The sequence below is a fragment of the Oncorhynchus mykiss genome, chromosome 12 (genome assembly GCF_057628025.1).
Source record: "Oncorhynchus mykiss isolate SJ-2025 chromosome 12, ASM5762802v1, whole genome shotgun sequence".
Lineage (NCBI taxonomy): Eukaryota > Metazoa > Chordata > Actinopteri > Salmoniformes > Salmonidae > Oncorhynchus > Oncorhynchus mykiss.
The window spans coordinates 57,757,910-57,782,602 of record NC_143033.1 but is presented as its reverse complement, the minus strand read 5'-3'; the positions used below and the strand labels follow the sequence as shown (position 1 = coordinate 57,782,602).

The window sequence follows — 24,693 nt, the reverse complement described above, 5'->3', positions numbered from 1 at the left end:
CATCAAGGATTGGTGATTATTTGAGGGGATTTTTCAAATAGCTTAGTGTGAGGAACAATAGTTTTAATATATTATAATTCGCAATGAATGTTAAACACTTTCCTAAATGTCCACATTGTAGGCCAGGTACTGGTTAGCAGGGTGCGCGCTAATAGTGTTTCAATCGGTAACGTCACTCGCTCTGAGACCTTGAAGTAGTTGTTCCCCATGCTCTGCAAGGGCCGTGGCTTTTGTGGAGCGTGGGTAACGATGCTTCGAGGGTGACTGTTGTCTATGTGTGCAGAGAGTCCCTGGTTCGAGCCCAGGTAGGGACGAGGAGAGAGACGGAAGCTAAACTGTTACACACGTGCTCCCTCAACATTATCAGGCCAGAGAAACCAGACATGTTCATTGCTCACATTGAGCACTCCAAACAAAGGACAATGAAAACATTTAAAAATCTCAAAAATGATGGTTATGAAATAAACCAAAAACGTTTCCCAACTGTAGCAGGTTTAGAACTCCGCAAACAATGTTTCCATTCCCAGAATGAGAACGGTAAATGACTGTAATTAATACATGCATTAACTGAAATGTATGTAACCAAATGACAGGGATTAATGGTACATTTACTAAATGGTGACATATGTAATGGGGAATTGATTAAAAAAAATATATAAAAAGGACAAACAATTCACACAATGAAGCCAAAAGCACAGAAACCAAAGGCACAACCCTAGTAATATTAGCAACCCATCCTAGTTGTTGCATTTTTAGATTCCCCCTCTTTCTATGTTTCTAACAGAGATTTTCATCTCTGTTACATATGGAACCGCTATCAGGTGTGCTGTTTAGAATGGACTTTTCCCAGCTGCACTTTTTAAAGGGTGTTTTCCAGCAAATTGCATTTTAGCAAATGTTTGAAAATTATATTTTTATTGGCTGCTTCATTACACAAGTTGCATGTTCAGTTAAAATGCAATACCATAATTCAGTGGCGACCCTTCAATGTATTTATACATTTGGTTTTTTTCCCGTTTTGCATGTTATTTTGGTATAGATATCAGTTTGCAAACAAAGTAAAAATATTATATATCATTGAGTTAATAAAGCTGCATACAAACATGTTTTTTTGTTGTCGAGTAAGGCAGCTCCAAAATGCTGGTGTTTCAGCCTAGCTCAGTGCTTTCTGTGGTGGTGGGGCAAGCCAGCAGAAAATATGGAGCGTTGCGCCGTGATTAGCTCAGTGTCTGTCACTCATGGGGACACTACGTTACCGCCAAGTCTAAGGGTAGCGCTAGAAAATTGTAGCCCCTTGGGTGCTGCCATAGAGTTACATTAGAAGTGCCCATCCAAGAAGGCTCAAGGTCATTGGCCACCAAATGACGTCAAATCACGTTATATGTACAATAGCTTTGATTAGACTGATCATGTCAACATCATACTTTCAAAATCTTAGCTAGAAGTCATCATCATGAATCAAGTTGACAATCTACAGGCAAATCCTTTTTAATCCTTGTCATATGAAGATACAGTGCCTTGCGAAAGTATTCGGCCCCCTTGAACTTTGAGACCTTTTTCCACATTTCAGGCTTCAAACATAAAGATATAAAACTGTATTTTTTGGTGAAGAATCAACAACAAGTGGGACACAATCATGAAGTGGAACGACATTTATTGGATATTTCAAACTTTTTGAACAAATCAAAAACTGAAAAATTGGACGTGCAAAATGATTCAGCCCCCTTAAGTTAATAATAGTTAATAAGTTGCTTGGGGTATGTCTCTATCAGTTTTGCACATCTAGAGACTGACATTTTTTCCCATTCCTCCTTGCAAAACAGCTCGAGCTCAGTGAGGTTGGATGGAGAGCATTTGTGAACAGCAGTTTTCAGTTCTTTCCACAGATTCTCGATTGGATTCAGGTCTGGACTTTGACTTGGCCATTCTAACACCTGGATATGTTTATTTTTGAACCATTCCATTGTAGATTTTGCTTTATGTTTTGGATCATTGTCTTGTTGGAAGACAAATCTCCGTCCCAGTCTCAGGTCTTTTGCAGACTCCATCAGGTTCTTCCAGAATGGTCCTGTATTTGGCTCCATCCATCTTCCCATCAATTTTAACCATCTTCCCTGTCCCTGCTGAAGAAAAGCAGGCCCAAACCATGATGCTGCCACCACCATGTTCGACAGTGGGGACGGTGTGTTCAGCTGTGTTGCTTTTACGCCAAACATAACGTTTTGCATTGTTGCCAAAAAGTTCAATTTTGGTTTCATCTGACCAGAGCACCTTCTTCACCATGTTTGGTGTGTCTCCCAGGTGGCTTGTGGCAAACTTTAAACGACACTTTTTATGGATATCTTTAAGAAATGGCTTTCTTCTTGCCACTCTTCCATAAAGGCCAGATTTGTGCAATATACGACTGATTGTTGTCCTATGGACAGAGTCTCCCACCTCAGCTGTAGATCTCTGCAGTTCATCCAGAGTGATCATGGAACTCTTGGCTGCATCTCTGATCAGTCTTCTCCTTGTATGAGCTGAAAGTTTAGAGGGACGGCCAGGTCTTGCTAGATTTGCAGTGGTCTGATACTCCTTCCATTTCAATATTATCACTTGCACAGTGCTCCTTGGGATGTTTAAAGCTTAGGAAATCTTTTTGTATCCAAATCCGGCTTTAAACTTCTTCACAACAGTATCTCGGACCTGCCTGGTGTGTTCCTTGTTCTTCATGATGCTCTCTGCGCTTTTAACGGACCTCTGAGACTATCACAGTGCAGGTGCATTTATACGGAGACTTGATTACACACAGGTGGATTGTATTTATCATCATTAGTCATTTAGGTCAACATTGGATCATTCAGAGATCCTCACTGAACTTCTGGAAAGAGTTTGCTGCACTGAAAGTAAAGGGGCTGAATAATTTCTGTTTTTGATTTGTTCAAAAAGTTTGAAATATCCAATAAATGTCGTTCCACTTCATGATTGTGTCCCACTTGTTTTGTTATTCTTCACAAAAAAATACAGTTTTATATCTTTATGTTTGAAGCCTGAAATGTGGCAAAAGGTCGCAAAGTTCAAGGGGGCCGAATACTTTCGCAAGGCACTGTAAATAATGAAGAGAAATTATAGATAAAACATATCGGTGCTCATCTGCCATTGGACATAAACATTAAACAACAAGTTGGAAATAGCAAATTCAACAATGAGTGGTTTGGAAGGAATCAGTGACAGTGGCTAACTGCAAGCATTGCAAAGCAATCACTAGCCTGCTATTCAGTGGAGTGGCTGTGTGGTCCCAAATCTGACATTATAGGGGATATTTTCCATGTTTAAAATTATAAACATTCAACATTGGCCATGCTGTCAATGAAGCATGGTTTGTGACGCGCTCAAAACAACTACTAAATCGGAACTGCGAAAACTTGACTTCAGTGAATTCAAGACAACTGGGCAGTCGGGAATAAATTAGCTCCGACTGGGAAAATACGGTTTGAACTGTCATCCAACTCGGAATTGTAAATTCCTCTTTCTAGAGCTACGACCTGAAGAGCAACGACATCATCATGATTCAACTGCTTTTATGAATCCAGAGAATGCCAGACTTCGATGACAGAATTTGCCCACGAAGGACCACCTTCCTGTTCAAGTGAGCACAGCACAACAAGATGTGTCCAAAAATGTATTGTATGTTGCTGCATAAATTATGTAATATGCCAGGGAGATATGTATACTGTAGCTAAGAAAGTAATACTAAATGTACGTTGTGTAGTAAGTTGTTAGTAGTCCATGTACCTCACCCTAATAATTTAGTCTATTTACCCCTCTTAATTTTGCCTACTGTTCTGACTTGGTGCACATGTATCCTATAACCTATTTTAGAGAAATGTAATAAATTAATATTGTAAGAGCTTTCATTGTCTGCTTATATGCCCCCTTTATTTACCCTACGGTTCTGACTTGGTGTACAGGGATAACACTGTAAGAACGGCCCATGTTCTGAATTCTGTCACTGTACATTTCAAAGTGCTAAACAAATAGTTATATTGACTACGTCTGTCCTAGCTCGCTCATTAATGTCTTAATCAAAATTACAGATTGCCTCTTATCCGCTTGTCGTAGTTTATACGCCTCAATTGTCAGTAGAAACCACATTTGTTTAAGTAAATCAGCTATATCAGCTATGTTTTTGTTTAAACAGTAAATGAGGCTGAATGAACTGTTTCACCGCCAGACAAGGCTCCGCTGATAGTCAGGTGTAGCAGTGGTAAGATGTTGGGACTGCTGTTGGGTCAGCTTTATGAAGGCCGTAACAGTTTGTGGGAACCGTTTGTTACCGTTATAGTGAAATGTATGTATTGTTTAGTGTTGTGTAGTGGTTTTCCTTGCATGCATCCCACTTTTAAAAATGTTTGCCCCACCAAGATTTACATGATAAAATCGCTACTTCCATAATCTAAATGTGATTTCTGTCATTCTGAGCACCACGGCCGGATGCCCTAATGAGTTATGCACTCACTGCATATGGGTCCGGTCATGTTGTCGGGCGCCACATTTTCGGAAACCCTCTAGCAACGAGCCTGATATATTAAGGTAGCCAATGCTTGGTTATGATATTGTGGCAACTAGATCTGAAAGTCTTGTGTAAAGAATATGTTTGGACATTATTTCAAGTTATTGAACCAACTTTATTTCTTGACTTACAGGGTATTTATTTAATTGCTTGTAACTCAATGTAAGAAATTTGAAAAGGTCATTTCAAATCGAAGTAAATTTGGAACAAGATGAAATTTGTAGTTATATACGACTGTAGTCGTCCACTGATGTCCTATATGTCTTATCTGCTTTTCAAAAGGCCTGGGGTGGTCCTGATGACTCTCAACAGATAAAAGTAATATTCCTAAAGGACACAAACTGCTAAGAGCCGTACATAATCTGAATTCTCCACCACAGAAATAAATTATATTTTCTTGAGTTCAAGGACAATCCCTCCCTTGGTAAAGGGATTTACAGAGTATTTGTAGTGCTGACAAGTTGAGGAGCATTGGTTTGTCAGAGCAAAGCGAGGGAAACTAGGGAAGAGACAAGAGAGAGGGAAGAGAAAGTCATGCATATTAAAAGGTGTGTCAGGGGAAAACCATGTGTGTATGTGTGTCCTATGCAGGCAAAACTGCTGTTTTCAAAACACTACGGGGTAGGGAGTGCACTACTACTATGACTACTACAGAGCCAGAGAGAACACAATGAGCCCGTGGCAATAAGCTGACAGTGCAATTAGGCTGGATTACAAATGCATGAAGAGATAGCAAAATGCTTCTTCAATCACACAGATTTAAATAACACTGACAGAAAATACCATCTCACTGATCTACTACTACAGTAGGGTTTCCAGAACTGCTCTCCTTCAATTGAATGCACTCTTTGTCACTCTGGTTAAGAGTGTTCACTTGGTAAATAACTTAATTTACATTTGAAAGTAACTGTCCAGCGAGAATCTCACTATAAATGTGTATATTCTGTTAACTCATACCCAAATAATGTTGTTGACTAGTCCTATACAATTATTTGTTTACAAAGCATAAATGAAAGAAAAAACACTAAAAAAACACACCTCAAACTTGTATGTCAAACAGACAGTTTAAAAATGCTTGCTATTTCCTCATATAATGTGATGTTTAATTGTCATTAATATATTTCATGACCACTATACACCCACACCATTCTGTTGTTGGGATATTCCCACACTATTTAAACACAGAAAAGCAGCTTTTTAACATACTTAATAAATACATTTTGTAAGTAAAGCAATTTCACTCATATTGTAATAACAATAAAATAAATGATATGTCATATTCATCTCCAGGACCATCCTAACATCAACATATGTGAGAATTTTACATTTCTAGGTGTTGTAGTAAAAATTGGAGGAAGATAAGTGTTTCCAAGGTGTGCATCATGTGATTTTAATCAATTATGAGTAGGCGTTGCCAACTAGTTGTCTACTAATTGTCTACTATTTGGTTGATGTCATTGGAAACACTTCTCTTCCTTTATCTTTTATACTACAAAACATAGAAACGTGCAATCTTCACATATGTTGATGTTAGGGTGGTGCTGGAGATGATGAATATGAAGTTTAAAAACATTTGAAATGTTCCTTTAATTATAGGCAATGAAAACACTGGACAGTGACTTTAAATGATCAAATGTAACAACCTCCTTGTTTACAGTGGTGTACTGTACAGCTGACACCATGCAGGTCGCCTCCTGGCGATCCCTTCCTGTTGCACCCTCATATCCTTATTCATGTCGCTTTTATCCTCCATCCATGACTTGTAAAAGGACAACAGGATATTTTATTGGCCCCCTGCCTGCTGCCTCCAGCAGACACGTTGAGGACAGACAGTGACAACCACAACCACTGCTGTAGTACACCATTTCCATAGCAGTGGAGGCTGGAACCGGTTGTTAGTCATTAGAACATTTTTACAGTGTGTATTGTATCCACTAGGGTTGCACATTTTGGGGAATATTCAGAGATGGAAAATGTCCATGGGAATTAACGGGAATATATGAGAATTAACGGGAGAATAGAGGAATTAACAGGAATATATGGGAATTAGCGGAATTATATGCAAATTAATATTAATACCATTTAAATGTAGATATTTTTTGCATTGGATATATTTACCACATCATATGGAGACAGAAACATAAACTTTTTTTTTTTACCTTATCAATGTCTTATGTCTAAGTAGACATACTTGCAAATGAAATCCTACCAATAGAAAAAAAACAAAAAAACGATTTAGTTACGAATTGAACTTCAATTATTAAATGAGTTGACTCTTCACATGGGATGATGTCACTGAACCAGAAAATAAAGGGAATATTGAATGATCCCCAATGATCCATCGCATCTCCCAAAAACATTTTCAACATACACCTGTAAAATGATAGTCTAGAAACTAAAGCTTAGGTTGTCTTCCTGTCAGGCTTCCATGTCTTCTCCCTGGACCTCCTCAATGTCCACCTCTTGAACATCAGACTCTGAGGCCTCACCTTCACTGTCACGTTCCAACCTTGTTGAGGATGGCTTGTTGTCAGGCTCAAAAAGCCTCAAATTTGCCCAGATGTCCACCAATTTTTCAACCCTTGTATTGGTCAGCCTGTTGCGTGCTTTGGTGTGTGTGTTCCCAAACAAGGACCAGTTGCGCACTGAGGTGGCTGATGTTGGTGGGATTTGGAGGATAATGAAGGCAACAGGGGAAAGAGCCTCATATCCACAAAGCCCATTCCACCAGGTGGCTGATGAGATATGTTGGCACGACTGCCACATTGCATCTCCATCCCAAAGTCCTTGCTTGGAAGTGTACTTCGCCAGACTGCCAAGAAACTTGCCCTCATCCAGGCCAAGGTGGCGAGACACGGTAGTGATGACACCATAGGCCTTGTTGATCTCTGCACCAGACAGGATGCTTTTGCCAGTCTACTTGGGGTCCAACATGTACGCTGTGGCGTGTATGGGCTTCAGGCAGAAGTCTTCATGCTTTTTGTTGCATTTCAGAAGCAGTTTCCTCTGCTTGGAGCAACAGTGAAGTGGGCAGGGCAGTACGGATTTCTTCTCTTACATCTGCAAGCAGAGTCTGAACTTCAGACAGGATGGCACTGTCTCCCTCAATCCGTGCAGTGGCTGCTGCTATTGTCACGCCCTGATCTGTTTCACCTGTCCTTGTGATTGTCTGCTTTTCTATTACTAGTCCTCACGGTTTTGACCTTTGCCTGTTTTTCTGGACTCCATTCCCGCCTGCCTGAACATTCTGCCTGCACATTCTGCCTGCCCTGACCTCGAGCCTGGCCATTCTGTACCACTCTGAACTGATTTTGACCTTTTGCCTGTCCACAACCATTTTCTTGCCTACCCCTTTTGGATTGTTAATAAACATCTTAGACTCTAACCATCTGCCTCCTGTGTCTGCATCTGTGTCTCGCCTTGTGCCCTCATAGCTATAGGTTTCAGGAGTTTCAGGCTGCTTACCACTCTCTCCCAAAATACATAATCCAGGAGGATCCTCTTGATGGGGCTGTCCATATCGGCAGACTGTGATTAGGCCATTTCTTTGAGAGACTCCTTCTCCTCCAGGAGACTGTCAAACACAATGACAACACCACCCCAATGGGTGTTGCTGAGCTGCTTCAATGTGGTGCTCTTATTCTTCTCACTTTGCTTGGTAAGGTAGATCTCTGCTATAACTTGATGACCCTTCACATACCTAACCATTTCCTTGGCTCTCTTGTAAAGTGTGTCCATTGTTTTCAGTGCCATAACGTCCTTGAGGAGCAGATTCAATGCATGAGCAGCACAGCCAATGGGTGTGCTGTGAGGGTAGGACTCCACTTTAGACCAAGCAACCTTCATGTTCGCAGCATTGTCTGTCACGAGAGCAAATACCTTCTGTGGTCCAAGGTCATTGATGAATGCCTTCAGCTCATCTGCAATGTAGACACTGGTGTGTCTGTTGTCCCTTGTGTCTGTGCTCTTGTAGAATACTGGTTGAGTGTTGGAGATGATGTAGTTAATTATTCCTTGCCCACGAACTTTCAACCACCCATCAGAGATGATTGCATTACAGTCTGCTTTCTCTATGATTTGCCTGACCTTCACTTGGGCTCTGCATCCAGCAAATTAGTAGATAAAGCATGTCTGGTTGGAGGGTTATATGCTGGGAAAAGAACTTTCAGAAATCTCTTCCAATACACATTGCCTGTGAGCATCAGAGGTGAACCAGTTGCCAACACAGCTCGTGCAAGACATTCATCAGCATTTCTCTGACTACATTCCTTCATTGAGTCAAAACTTCTGATTCCAGGAGGACCATGAGCTGTTGCTATCGATAAGGTGTCTAATTCATAATTTTCCCCTCAAATAGAAGTAGATGGACTTTTGTCAGAGGTTGCTTGTTGTGAGCGCCGAGGGAACTTACTGCACTTGGCCAGGTGATTCCCTCCTTTTCCAGGTGATTTTGTTGCATTCTTCCCATATGATTTGGCACGGTATTTGCAAATGTACACAGCTTTTCCTTCTACATTAGCTGCAGTGAAATGTCTCCACACATCAGATAATGCCCTTGGCATTTTCCTGTATAGATGAGAAAAAAAAGTAAAAATATCCCAAATACATTTCAATGTACAGATAAAGTTAAGCAGTTAGATTAAACAACTCCTTTGTAAGATACATCTTTTAAAATGAAACATGTATGGAAACAGGTGAATTAACTTCTCTAGGGTAGGGGGCAGCATTTGGAATTTTGGATGAAAAGCGTGCCCAAATTAAACTGCCTTCTACTCAGGCTCAGAAGATAGGATATGCATACAATTGGTAGATTTGGATAGAAAACACTCTAAAGTGTCTGAGTATAACAGAACTGATTTGGCAGGCGAAAACCTGAGAAAAATCCATTCAGGAAGTAGGATTTTTTGTTGTTGTAGTTTTCTATTCAATGCCATTACAGTATCTATTGACTTAGGACTCAAATTGCAGTTCCTATGCCTTCCACTATATGTCAACAGTTGTTAGAAATTGTTTCCGGCTTGTATTCTGAAAAATGAGGGAGTAAGAGCAGTCTGAATGAGTGGACCCTGCCATGTCACAGAGCTTTTTCATGTGCGCGACCGAGAGAGTGCCTTTCTTGTTTACCAACGTTGTTGTCCAGTTGAAATATTATTGATCATTTAGGCTAAAAACAACCTGAGGATTGAATATTAACATCGTTTGACATGTTTCTATGAACTTTACGGATACAATTTGGATTTTTTGTCTGCCTGTTGTTACTGCGTTTGAGCCTGTGGATTACTGAAGAAAACGCGCAAACAAAACAGAGGTTTTCGGATATAAAGAGAGACTTTATCGAACAAAAGGAACATTTATTGAATACATGAATGTCTTCTGAGTGCAACCATATGTAGATCATCAAATGTTAGTGATTCATTTTATCTCTATTTCTGACTTGTGTAACTCTTCTACTTGGCTGGCTACTGTTTAATGATTTGTCTGCTGGGCTATGTTCTCAAATAATTGTAGGGTATGCTTTCGCCGTAAAGCATTTTTGAAATCTGACACAGTGGTTTGATTCACAAGAAGTTCATCTTTAAACCTATGTAAAATAGTTGTATCTTTTCTGAATTTTTATAATGAGTATTTCTGTATTTGAATTTGGCGCTCTGCAATCTCACTGGATGTTGGCCAGCTAGCGTCCCACATACCCTAGAGAGGTTAACACTCCTCAGTTAGCAGGCTCAAGCAAACTAAAACCCACATGGTAGCAAAAACTATGATTTAATTTGTTTGGGCTAGGGGGCAGCATTTTCACTTTTCAATGAAAAGCGTGCCCAGAGTAAACTGCCTGCTACTCAGTCCCAGATGCTAATATATGCATATTATTAGTATTGGATAGAAAACACTCTGCAGTTTCTAAAACTGTTTGAATGATGTCTGTGAGTATAACAGAACACATATGGCAGACAAAAACCTGAGAAAAAAATCCAACCAGGAAGTGGGAAATCTGAGGTTGGTCGTTTTTCAACTTTAGCCCCTATTGAGGAGACCTTTGGATATTGGTCATCTTGCACTTCCTAAGGCTTCCACTCGATGTCAGTAGTCTTTAGAACATTGTTTCAGGCTTCTACTGTGAAGGCGGGCTGAATGAGAGGGGATTGAGTCAGGTGTCTGGCAGAGAGCCACGGGCTCGTGATGCGCGGTCATGAGAAAGTTACCTTTCGTTCCATTGCTTTTCTGCAGACAAAGGAATTCTCCGGTTGGGACATTATTGAACATTTATGATAAAAACATCCTAAAAATGGATTCTATACATCGTTTGATATGTTTCTACGACCAGTATATAAGAATTTTCATCCGATATTTCCGCTGGACTTGCCCGCGCCTCGTGAGTTTCGAGTTGTTTACTAAACGCCCTAACAAAAGGAGGTGTTCATAAATTATGAACTTTATCGAACAAATCAAACATTTATTGTGGAACTGGGATTCCTGGGAGTGCATTCTGATGAAGATCATATAAGGTAAGTGAATATTTATAATGCTATTTCTGACTTCTGTTGACTCCAACATGGCGGATATTTCTTTGGCTGGTTTGGGCTCTGAGCGCCGTACCCAGGTTATGCTTTTTCCATAAAGTTTTTTTTATTTTTTATCTGACACAGCGGTTGCATTAACGAGAAGTTTTTCTAAAGTTCCATGTATAATAGTTGTATCTATTATCAATGTTTATTATGAGTATTTCTGTGAATTGATGTGGCTCTGCAAAATCACCGCATGTTTTGGAACTACTGAACATAACACGGCAATGTAAAATGAGATTTTTGGACAAAATATTATCGAACAAAACATACATGTATTGTGTAACATGAAGTCCTACAAGTGTCATCTGATGAAGATCCCTGCCGGCCAAACCCTCCCCTAACCCAGACGACGCTGGGCCAATTGTACGCCGCCCCATGGGTCTCCCGGTCACGGCCAGCTGCGACAGAGCCTGGACCCAGCATCTCTAGTGTCACAGCTAGCAGTGCGATGCAGTGCCTTAGAACACAGCGCCTGATTTTAACACACTCTGCTGTTGGCTACTATTTACTAGTTAACAAAAAATCATGTATGTCAAATAAAATATATTCACCCCACCCAGTATTGTAATCAAAACTTACCAGAAAGCATGTAGTCCTTGGCTCAGTGTAGTAGTGTGGGCTCAATAGCATCTCATTAGTGTGCAAGATCTTGAGAATCAGCTGTACATGTGATGGAAGAATGCACTGTGCATGCAGAGGATTGCAATTCCATTGAATTGGGGATAGTTTAACCAAAATATGCCACAAGACCTAGAATTGCCTTATGTGTATCCCACAAAAAAAAAGTTCACCGTTATAAGCTAACTTTTTTGATGAATTTAAGAATTCCCGGGCTTCACTTCCCATGGAAAATGTTGGGAAATTTACCGGAAAGTTTCCGACCCTTTGCAACCCTAGTATCCACCACCCCGTAGTCTAGGGACACTGTCAGCCCAGTGGTCAGGGAGGTGTGTGCATGCATGCGTCCTTCCGAACAACAGACTGGAGCCCCAGAGACAAAACCAGGGACCAGGGATACTCCTAATTATTCCCCACTGCTCTTTTTTTTTAGCAGTATGCGAAATGAGCGAACGCTGCAGAGATTGGAGCCTGGTAGAGCTCGAGTCCCTCTAATATTGCCAGACCTCAATGGTACTGGACCTCTGCCAGTCACGTTGGCTGAGACAAGGTAACAGCTTCGTCAGCATTGTAATTACAACACGGGCTGAGCGAAACACTCACTCACACACACTCACAAACATACACAAACACAGAGAGAGAGAACATCCGAGATGATAATCTGGCTAGTTTGTTTAAGTGATTCTAGCATGCAAAACTGGACATCAAAATCCTAAAATACAAAATAATCTGTTGCAAAATCAAAATATGTACTTGGCATTTCTGTTGCATGGAAGCCTTCCCCGTTGCCGTGATAAGGTGACTGGTATTGTGCTCTGTGTGTGTGTGTGTGTGTGTGTGTGAAGATTACTGGTCCGTGTGTGTGTCTGTGTGTAGGGGCTGAGCTCCCACTGTGGGCACAGATGCACAGATCCAATCAATACAGTGTGGAGCCAAGTTTGAATGCCAGGAAATAGAATTAAACCCTGGCAGGTGCCAATCTTCTCCTCATCTCCATCTTTCTGTCAACAATCTCTCCTTCTCCGGCAGCCAGGGTGGAGCGGAGCAGAGGAGAGTGTTTGCAAGGTCTCCGATGCCAGGAGCAAGCCTCTATCTCCCTCTCTACTCCCTTTTCTCTCATCCCTCTGTATATCTCTCCCACACCTCTCTCTCTCTGTCCACCTCTATCTCCCCTTCTCTCTCGTTCTCACCCCCCTCTCTCTCCCCTGTCTCCCTATCACTCTCCAGATAAGACCAGTCTGTCTCTGTTGTGAACCATGCAGGGGATAGGGTCTGATAAAGCTGTAATAACATGCAATTGTCCATGCATTTACAGGCCATCTCCCTGCTAGTATGAGCACTAACATGGGGAACGGGGAACCAATTCCCTCTGACATAATTGCTTGGCATCAACACCATTGACGTGAGCCGCAAATATGCGCATGCACGCACGACACACGCACACACACACTGGGGGCAACAAAGACAGTGTGCAGGCAGATAAAAAGCCTTGAGTTGGGCCATTAACCTATCAAGCTAACAAAGCATTCCACTTTACAAAGAGCTGAAAATGGTTAATGGATCATAATTGTCTCCTTTTAGGAGAAAGAGGGCCACACACACACACACACACACACACACACACAACTTGCATAGTGTTTGTCGTCATCCTCATTGTAGGCCAGTTTGACCACCCCGTAGGAGCCCTGCAAAGTCACAGGAGAGGAAAAAGATAGATGTCAATATTATAACATATTTAATCATTCAATGCAATAACATAGTGCCAGAAAGTATTCACATCCCTTAACTTTATTCACATTTTGTTGTGTTAAAGCCTGCATTTAAAATGGATTACATTGAGATTTTGTGTCACTGATCTACACACAATAATCCATCATTTCAAAGTGGAATTACGTTTTAAGAAATGTTTACAAATTAATTAAAAATTAAAAGCTAAAATGTCTTGAGTAAATAAGTATTCAACCCTTTTGTTATGGCAAACCTAAATAGGTTCAGGAGTAAAAATGTGCTTAACAAGTCACATAATAATGCGGGGCGGCAGGGTAGCCTAGTGGTTAGAGCAGACAAGGTACAAAATCTGTCGTTCTGCCCCTGAACAGGCAGTTAACCCATTGTTCCTAGGCCGTCATTGAAAATAAAATTTGTTCATAACTGACTTGCCTAGTAAAATAAAGGAAAAATAATAAATTGTGTTTACTCAATCTCTGTAGAATAATAGTGTTTTAACATGATTTTTAAATGACTACCTCATCTCTGTACCCCACATACAGATAATTGTAAGGTCTCACATTCGAGCAGTGAATTTCAAGCACAGATTCAACCACAAAAAACAGGGAGGTTTTCCAATGGTTCCCAAACAAGTGCACCTATTGGAAGATGTGTTAAAAAAAAGCAGACATTGAATATCCCTTTGAGCATTGTGAAGTTATTAATTATGAATGTGTCAATACACCCAGTCACTGCAAAGATACAGATGCCCTTCCTAACTCAGTTGCCTGAGAGGAAGGAAACCGCGCAGGGATTTCACCATGAGGCCAATGGTGATTTTAAAACAGTTAGAGTTTAATAATGGCTGTGATAGGAGAAAACTGAGGATGGATCTAACACATTGTAGTTACTCCACATAAATGACAGAGTGAACAGAAGGAAGCCTGTACATAATAAAACTATTCCAAAACATACATCCTGATTGCAATAAGGCACTAAAGAAATACTGCAAAGAATGGGGCAAAGAAATTTACTTTTTGTCCTGAATACAAAGTGCTCTGTTTGGGGCAAATCCAACACCACACATCACTGAGTACCACTCTTCATATTTTCAAGCAAGGTGGTGGCTGCATCTTGTTATGGTTATGCTTGTCATCAGTAAGGACTACTGAGTTTTTTAGGATAAAAAGAAAGGAATAGAGTTAAGCACAGGCAAAATCCAAGAGGAAAACTTTGTTCAGTCTGCTTTCCAACAGACACGGAGACAAATGAAAATGTCCTCCCATGAACACCATTCTTGTTTAGTGTTTTACGTATTGTCAGAGATTTTACAATTTCAGAGATTTCTGTAAGTCTTTAGCTGACACTCTAGGAGTCTTCATATCCTCAATGAGCATTCTGCGCTGTGCTCTTGCAGTCATCTTTGCAGGACGGCCACTCGTAGGGAGAATAGCAACACTGCTGAACAGTCTCCATTTATAGACTATTTTTCTTACCGTGGACTGATGAAAATCAAGGCTTTTAGAGACATTTTTGTAACCCTTTCCAGCTTTATGCAAGTCAACAATTTTTAATCGTAGGTCTTCTGAGATCTCTTTTGTTTGAGGCATGGTTCACATTAGGCAATGCTTCTTGTGAATAGCAAACTGACATTTTGTGAGTGTTTTATTATAGGGCAAGGCAGCTCTAATCAACATCTCTAATCTCGGCTCATTGATTGGACTCCAGGTTAGCTGACTCCTGACTCCAATTAGCTTTTAGAGAAGTCATTAGCCTAGGGGTTCACATACTTTTTCCAACCTACACTGAATGTTTAAATGATGTATTCAATATAGACAAGACAAATACATTAACTTGTGTGTTATTAGTTTAAGAACACTATGTTTGTCTATTCTTGTGACTTAGATGAAGATCAGATCAAATGTTATGACCATTTTATGCAGAAATCCAGGTAATTCCAAAGGGTTCACCTACCTTTTCTTGCCACTGTATATACACTGCTCAAAAAAATAAAGGGAACATTTAAACAACACTATGTAACTCCAAGTCAATCACACTTCTGTGTAATCAAACTGTCCACTTAGGAAGCAACACTGATTGACAATAAATTTCACATGCTGTTGTGCAAATGGAATAGACAACAGGTGGAAATTATAGACAATTAGCAAGACACCCCCAATAAAGAAGTTGTTCTGCAGGTGATAACCACAGACCACTTCTCAGTTCCTATGATTCCTGGCTGATGTTTTGGTCACTTTTGAATGCTGGCGGTGCTTTCACTCTAGTGGTAGCATGAGACGGAGTCTACAACCCACACAAGTGGCTCAGGTAGTGCAGCTCATCCAGGATGGCACATCAATGCGAGCTGTGGCAAGAAGGTTTGCTGTGTGTCAGCGTAGTGTCCAGAGCATGGAGGCGCTACCAGGAGACAGGGCAGTACATCAGGAGACGTGGAGGAGGTCGTAGGAGGGCAACAACCCAGCAGCAGGACCGCTACCTCCGCCTTTGTGCAAGGAGCCCTGCAAAATGACCTCCAGTAGGCCACAAATATGCATGTGTCTGCTCAAACGGTCAGAAACAGACTCCATGAGAGTGGTATGAAGGCCCGACGTCCACAGGTGGGGGTTGTGCTTACAGCACAACACCGTGCAGGACGTTTGGCATTTGCCAGAGAACAGCAAGATTGGCAAATTCGCCACTGGCGCCCTGTGCTCGTCACAGATGAAAGCAGGTTCACACTGAGCACATGTGAAAGACGTGACAGTCTGGAGATGCCGTGGAGAACGTTCTGCTGCCTGCAACATCCTCCAGTATGACCGGTTTGGCGGTGGGTCAGTCATGGTGTGGGGTGGCATTTCTTTGGGGGGCCGCAAAGCCCTCCATGTGCTCGCCAGAGGTAGCCTGACTGCCATTAGGTACCGAGATGAGATCCTCAGACCCCTTGTGAGAGCATATGCTGGTGCGGTTGGCCCTGGGTTCCTCCTAATGCAAGACAATACTAGACCTCATGTGGCTGGAGTGTGTCAGCAGTTCCTGCAAGAGGAAGGCATTGATGCTATGGACTAGCCCACCCGTTCCCCAGACATGAATCCAATTGAGTACATCATGTCTTGCTCCATCCACCAACGCCACATTGCACGACAGACTGTCCAGGAGTTGGTGGATGCTTTAGTCCAGGTCTGGGAGGAGATCCCTCAGGAGACCATACGCCACCTCATCAGGAGCATGCCCAGGCATTGTAGGGAGGTCATACAGGCACGTGGAGGCCACACACACTACGGAGCCTCATTTTGACTTGTTTTAAGGACATTACATCGAAGTTGGATCAGCCTGTAGTGTGGTTTTCCATTTTAATTTTGAGTGTGACTGCAAATCCAGACCTCCATGGGTTGATAAATTTGATTTCCTTTGATCATTTGTGTGATTTTGTTGTCAGCACATTCAACTATGTAAAGAAAAAAGTATTTAATAAGAATATTTCATTCATTCAGATCTAGGATGTGTTATTTTAGTGTTCCCTTTATTTTTTTGAGCAGTGTATATTATTTCCTCCCCCCTTTTTTCTCCAATTTAAAAAAAATATTGTCTCATCGCTGCAACGGGCTCGGGAGAGGTGAAGGAGGAGTCATGCGTCCTCCGAAACATGACCCGCCTAACCGAGCTCCTTATCCCAGAAGTCAGCCTCATCAATGTGTTGGAGGAAACACCGCTCAGGCTACAGGCACCCAGCCCATAGGACTATGGGACTACCGGGCCCCGACTCCTTGGGGACTATGGGACTCCCGCCATTCTATGGGACTCCCGGGCCCCGGCCAGTTGTGGCACAACCCGGGAATGAACCCGGGTCTATAGTAACACCTCTAACACTGCGATTCAGTGCTTTAGACGGTTACACCACTCGGGAGGCCCCAGTTTCACCTTTTATATCATAATACTGTATTCTGTAGTAAAGCAGGATGAGGTGATTCATGGGCAAGCTATACTGTATGATTCAGGTTCTGATCAAAGCAACATGACTCATTCAGAGCCTTTCATAATATGGGAGAGACAGTACAGATAGCCTGGGTTATCATCCTAAAGATAAACTACCATTGGATCAGGTCTACTGTGATAAAAATCCACCACCATATTTTACAATAGATGTGTGGTTCTTTTCTGCATATGATTCCTCTTTTTAAGGCCAAACCTACCACTGGTGTGCGTGGCCAAAGATCTCTATTTTCATGTCATCTGACCATTGGTGGGATTGGTGTGGAAAAGAGGAATCATAAAGTACCAGAAAAATGTTGCCCAAAACCTGGTTGCCTCTGCCAGGAGGCTGCAACTTGGAACTTGTTAATTGAAACAAAATGAACATTTTGCAATGGCCATCTCAGTCTCCGGACACATTGAAAATCTGTGGTTTGAATTGACATGGGCAGTCAATAGGCACAGACAAAGGATATCAAGGATCTAGAAATATTCTATATGGAGGAATGGTCTAAGATCCCTCCCAATGTGTTCTCCAATCTCAAAACAATACCCCATAATGACAAAGCGAAAACAGGTTTAGACATTTTTGCTAATTTATATATATATATATATATATATATATATATATATATATATATATATATATATATATATATATATATAAAAAAACAGAAATACCTTACTTCCATCACTATTCAGACCCTTTGCTATGAGACTCAAAATTGAGCTCAGTTGCATCCTGTTTCCATTGATCATACTTGAGATTGGAGTCCACCTGTGGTAAAATCAAATGATTGGACATGATTTGGAAAGGCACATACCTGTCTATATAAGGTCCTACAGTTGACAGTGCATGTCAGAGCAAAAACCAAGCCAATGAGGTCAAAGGAATTATCCGTAGAGTTCCGAAACAGGATTGTGTCGAGGCACAGATCTGGGGAAGGGTACCAAAAAAAATTGGCAACATTGAAGGTTCCCAAGAACACAGTATCATTCTCAAATGGAAAAAGTTTGGAACCACCAAGACTCTTCCACGAGCTGGCCGCCCGGCCAAACTGAGAAATCAGGGGAGAGGGGCCTGGGTCAAGGAGGTGACCAAGAACCCGATGGTCACTCTGACAGAGCTCCAGAGTTCTGTGGGGATGGGAGAACCTTCCAGAGGACAACCATCTCTGTAGCACTCCACCAATTAGGCCTTTATGGTATTGTGGCCAGACGGAAACCACTCCTTAGTAAAAGGCACATGACAGCCATTTGGAATTTGCCAAAAGGAAACTAAAGGACTCTCAGACCATGAGAAACAAGATTCTCTGGTCTGATGAAACCGATATTGGATCAAGGGAAAGATTAACGGAGCAAAGTACAGAGAGATCCTTGATGAAAGCCTGCTCCAGAGTGCTCAGGACCTCAGACCGGGGCGAAGGTTCACCTTCCAGCAGGACAACAACCCTAAGCACACATCCAGGACAACGCAGGCATGACTTCGGGACAAGTCTCTGAATGTCCTTGAGTGGCCCAGCCAGAGTCCGGACTTGAACCCGATCTAACATCTCTGGAGAGACCTGAAAATAGCTGTGCAGCAACACTTCCCATCCAATCTGACAAAGCTTGAGAGGAACTGCAGAGAAGAATGGGGAAAAACTCCCCAAAACACAGGTGTGCTAAGCATGTAGCATCATACCCCAAAAAACTTGAGGCTGTAATCACTGCTAAAAGTGCTTCAACAAAGTTCTGTGTAAAGGGTCTGAATACTTATGCAAATGTTGGATCTCAGTTGTTTAAAAAAAAAATACATATGCAAACATTTCTAAAAAACAGTTTTTGCTTTGTCAGTATGGGGTATTGTGTGTAGATTGATGAGTGGGGGAAAATATTTAATCCATTTTAGAATAAGCCTGTAACGTAACAAAATGTGGAAAAAAGTCAAGGGGTCTGAATACTTTCCGAATGCACTGTAGATTGAACAGCTACTACTGTAAATCTAAAATATGGGCCTCTTGTATTGATGGCCAGGCCCTCTAAAGGTTAATGTACATTACAATCTATTGATCCTCTCTGATAGTTACATAAGTCTATCCGGACTGAAAAGGCAGACACAGGCACAGAAAGAGGCAGACAAACAGACAGAGCCAGGCCAGGGATACCACCAACAGTGTTGATAGAAGGTGGGCTATTCTGCTTAGGGATAATATTGATTAGAATAGTTTATTCATTAATGAATTTGTATTTAGTGCCAATGATAGCAGACAGTTCGATACAACAAGGACACAATTGTAAAAGAACATGATGTACAAATATCAGAAAGGTGATTGATTGAAGACAGGGTATTCTGCATTTCTGAATTAGTTCAAGGCTCACCTTTCCAATCTCACTCTTCAGCTTGTACTGGTTCAGCTGGATACAGTTCTGCAGGAGGAAGAAAACAAAGGGATGACATTAAACGAGAATATATGAAAGAAGAGAGAGGATGATTCATCCATCTACCATATCCACCTGAGGAGAGAAATAGAACATTGGATGACTCAAATACAGCGTTGGATTCATGAACAATATGTTCTCCACTGACTAGCTCATTTTAGAGATGTTATTAGTGATGCCTACGGCCACTGAATTCAGTTTACAGTCATACATCCATTACAGTGCTGTATAAACTGCTTGGAGCTCCATAGCAACCACTGATAATGCATGTAGTCAACAAGGGACAAGGCAGAGAGAGGAGCAAAGAGGAGTTAAACAGGGCAGAGAGAGATAGAAAGAAGAGGAGAGAGAGAAAAACATAATAATAATAATAAAATATATATATTTATGCACAGTGGGACAAAAAAGTATTTAGTCAGCCACCAATTGTGCAAGTTCTCCCACTTAAAAAGATGGTCTGTAATTTTCATCATAGCTACACTTCAACTATGACAGACAAAATGATAAGGAAAAAAAAAAAAATCTGAAAATCACATTGTAGGATTTTTAATGAATTTATTTGCAAATTATGGTGGAAAATAAGTATTTGGTCAATAACAAAAGTTTCTCAATATTTTGTTATTTACCCTTTGTTGGCAATGACAGAGGTCAAATGTTTTCTGTAAGTCTTCACAAGGTTTTCACACACTGTTGCTGGTATTTTGGCCCATTCCTCCATGCAGATCTCCTCTAGAGCAGTGATGTTTTGGGGCTGTTGCTGGGCAACACGGACTTTCAACTCCCTCCAAAGATTTTCTACGGGGTTGAGATCTGGAGACTGGCTAGGCCACTCCAGGACCTTGAAATGCTTCTTACGAAGCCACTCCTTCGTTGCCAGGGCGGTGTGTTTGGGATCATTGTCAGGCTGAAAGACCCAGCCACATTTCATCTTCAATGCCCTTGCTGATGGAAGGAGGTTTTCACTCAAAATCTCACGATACATGGCCCCATTCATTCTTTCCTTTACACGGATCAGTCGTCCTGGTCCCTTTGCAGAAAAACAGCCTCAAAGCATGATGTTTCCACCCCCATGCTTCACAGTAGGTATGGTGTTCTTTGGATGCAACTCAGCATTCTTTGTCCTCCAAACACGACGAGTTATAAAAGTTATATTTTGGTTTCATCTGACCATATGACATTCTCCCAATCTTCTTCTGGATCATTCAAATGCTCTCTAGCAAACTTCAGACAGGCCTGGACATGTACTGGCTTAAGCAGGGGGACACGTCTGGCACTGCAGGATTTTAGTCCCTGGCGGCGTAGTGTGTTACTGATGGTAGGCTTTGTTACTTTGGTCCCAGCTCTCTGCAGGTCATTCACTAGGTCCCCCCGTGTGGTTCTGGGATTTTTGCTCACCATTCTTGTGATAATTTTGACCCCACAGGGTGAGATCTTGCGTGGAGCCCCAGATCGAGGGAGATTATCAGTGGTCTTGTATGTCTTCCATTTCCTAATAATTGCTCCCACAGTTGATTTCTTCAAACCAAGCTGCTTACCTATTGCAGATTCAGTCTTCCCAGCCTGGTGCAGGTCTACAATTTTGTTTCTGGTGTCCTTTGACAGCTCTTTGGTCTTGGCCATAGTGGAGTTTGGAGTGTGACTGTTTGAGGTTGTGGACAGGTGTCTTTTATACTGATAACAAGTTCAAACAGGTGCCATTAATATAGGTAACGAGTGGAGGACAGAGGAGCCTCTTAAAGAAGAAGTTACAAGTCTGTGAGAGCCAGAAATCTTGCTTGTTTGTAGGTGACCAAATACTTATTTTCCACCATAATTTGCAAATAAATTAATAAAAAATCCTACAATGTGATTTTCTGGATTTTTTTTCCTAATTTTGTCTGTCATAGTTGAAGTGTACCTATGATGAAAATTACAGGCCTCTCATCTTTTTAAGTGGGAGAACTTGCACAAATGGTGGCTGACTAAATACTTTTTTGCCCCACTGTATATAGAGAGAGGACAGATGGACAGACAGAAAATAGTGAAAGAAAGGAAGGGAGAGGGAAGCTCGACCGCTCTTTCGGAGTCGGGTCGATCAAGAGAAAGAGAATTTAAACCTTACATCAGGCTAAGCCTACACGAAACACAGACCTTATTTTAAGTGTTTCTAAAATCGCCCTGTTGGACCGCTAGGTTTTATGGTATTATGACACCTCCAGTGTGGGGTTCTATAGGGTCAAGACCCAACAGCACATCAACAACATAAGAGGAAAGAGCACATGAGTGAAATATAAATAAATAAATATATACACATATACACACATACACACATGAGAGAGAGAGAGAGACACACGAGAGAGAGAGAGAGATGGACAGACCAAGGAAAATTAAAATAAAGAGGGAGAGAAGTAAGGAAAAATAATGAGAAAGGTGGGGATTCAAACTGGATGCTGTTGCTAGTCTGCTCTGTTGGGTTGATCGATAGAGATAGAGACAGAGTGAAAGGGAAAGAGCGAGAACATTGAGTGGAGTTCTCTCATTACGGTGAGACAGCTGTGGTTTAGGCTTAGACATCCCAGATCCTGGGCCCCTGAAACTGGGGCACTGCACTGGAGCCGTGAGCATGTTTGCAGTCTGAATGGGGCTGAAACTAAGCCCTGGATACAGTCAATCAAATAATCAAACTTATTTTATAAAGCCCGTTTTACATTAGCAGTTGTCAAAGTGCTTAAACAGATACCCAGCCTAAACCCCAAAAGAGAGCAAGCAATGCAGAGGCAGAAGAGCACAGTGGCTAGGAAAAACTCCCTAGAAGGCAGGATCCTAGGAAGAAACCTAGAGGTCTAGGAAGAAGCCTGCAGGTCACAGACACACAGGGGGGAGGGGAGTGATCTACCGTGTAACGGGTGAGGTAGTGTAGTACAGCACAGAACGTGGGGTGGTGTAGTACAGCACAGAGGGTGAGGGAGTGTAGTACAGCACAGAGGGTGAGGGAGTGTAGTACAGCACAGAATGTACAGTACGGGGGATGAGTGGCGTGTGCCACTGCACAGGGGACGGCCAGAGAGGGTCAAGCGTAGTACTACAAGAGGTATGAAGACACAAACACACAGTGAGACTCAGAGTGTAAGGTATGCTACTGTATGTGGAGTGAGATGCAGGAAGTGAAAGTGAGTGAGCAAGAGAGGGACAGAGAGAGCGAGAGAGAAAGAGAAACCGGACACTGTTGTTAGCCCATTGTGCCAGGTCCAGCTGGCGCATGCTCAGTGACTCTCCACTGCAGTATATACTGTATCTGAGGAGCTGATGGATAAAGAGCTGGGCCATGTTGAAGGACCACACAGTGTTTTTGCATGTTTTTATTTTTGTTGAACCTTTGTTTAACGAGGCAAGTCAGTTAAGAACAAATTCTTATTTTACAATGACGGCCATGTTCATTGATTGTGTAGCATAACATTAATCAGCCAAAGATAAAGTTTTTTTTTAAACTAAACTAATCTGTTAGTAGTTGGACTTATTGCACCCATTACTGAGATTGTTGTTCCAGTTTAGATCATTGAGGTAGTCTCAGTATTCAATCTTCCCTACCCTGGCAGTCAGTCTGAATGCAGGTTGCAGGTGATAAAAAATGTCACTTGTTGGATATCCTAACACTGGCTGGATTCCAATAGGAATTACACATCACTTTGCAAGCCAACATAATGTGACTTGCAGGCCAGATGTGGCATATAAACCAGGGGTTTCCTAACACCACTGTGTAATGGTATAACTAGGCCCTCAACTAAAGGCCTTATGATATATACTCAGTTTATTAGGTAAACCACCTCATTCACTAAAATTGTTAACTCAAACAGACAGTGAGTCACGTGGCCGTGGCTTGCTATATAAAGCAGGCAGACAGGCATCGAGGCATTCAGTTAGTGTTCGATTGAATGTTAGAATGGGCAAAACGACTGACCTAAGTGACATTGAGCGTTGTATGATCATCGGTGCCAGGCGTGCCAGTTCCAGTCAGTGGTGGAAAAAGTACCCAAATGTCATACTTGAATAAAAGTAAAGATACATTCATAGAAAATTACTCAAGTAAAAGTGAAAGTCACCCATATAAAATACTACTTGAATAAAAGTCTAAAAGTATTTGGTTTTAAATATACTTAAGTATCAAAAGCAAATGTAATTGCTAATATATACTTAAGTATTAAAAGTAAAAGTATAAATAATTTCAAATTCCTTATATTTAGCAAACCAGACGGCACAATTTTCTTGTTTTTTTTATTTACGATAGCCAGGGGCACACTCCAACACTCAGACAATTTACAAACGAAGCATGTGTTCAGTGAGTCCGCCAGATAAGACACAATAGGGATGACCAGGGATGTTCTCTTGATAAGTGCATGAATTTGAGCATTTTCCTGTCCTGCTAGCCATTCAAAATGTAACGAGTACTTCTGGCTGTCAGGGAAAATGTATGGAGTAAAAAGTGCATTATTTTCTTTAGGAATGTAGTGAAGTAAAAGTAAAAGTTTTAAAAACTATAAATAGTAAAGTAAAGCACAGATCCCCAAAATAATGACTTACGTAGTACTTTAAACCACTGGTTTCCAGTATCTCAAAAATGTCTGGCCTCCTGGGCTTTTCACGCACAACAGTGTCTAGGGTTTACCGAGAATGGTACAACAAACAAAAAACATCCAGTCAGCGAAAACAGCTTGTTAATGAGGTCGAAGGCCACAAACAGGCAAATAACGGCACAGCACAACTGTGGTGTGCAGAACGCCATCTCGGGAACGCACAACTTGTAAGTCCTTGTCACGGATGGGCTACTGCATCAGATGACCCAGAAAGCCATTCCTCCCTCCCTCCTATTACTCCACCCATCCCTCC

General features: G+C 41.5%; 1 protein-coding gene and 1 long non-coding RNA gene across 5 annotated transcripts in view; one reads left to right on the top strand and one right to left on the bottom strand.

Moving 5' to 3' along the window:
- The window catches only part of camkk1a (calcium/calmodulin-dependent protein kinase kinase 1, alpha a), a 117,589-nt gene that overhangs the window by 54,400 nt on the left and 38,496 nt on the right, over positions 1–24,693 (bottom strand). For 2 of the 4 annotated variants that reach the window (XM_036937858.2, XM_036937856.2), the window contains exons 3-4: positions 19,771–19,818; positions 13,365–13,418 (exon numbers count right to left, since the gene is read on the bottom strand). In XM_036937858.2, the coding sequence (XP_036793753.1) occupies positions 13,365–13,418; positions 19,771–19,818 (102 nt within the window). Of the gene's footprint in view, positions 1–8,963; positions 10,773–13,364; positions 13,419–19,770; positions 19,819–24,693 lie in introns of those variants that run through there. The other 2 variants (XM_090192837.1, XM_090192836.1) reach the window with 2 other exon arrangements.
- The window catches only part of LOC149979228 (uncharacterized), a 74,873-nt gene that overhangs the window by 44,916 nt on the left and 5,264 nt on the right, over positions 1–24,693 (top strand). The window lies entirely within an intron of this gene.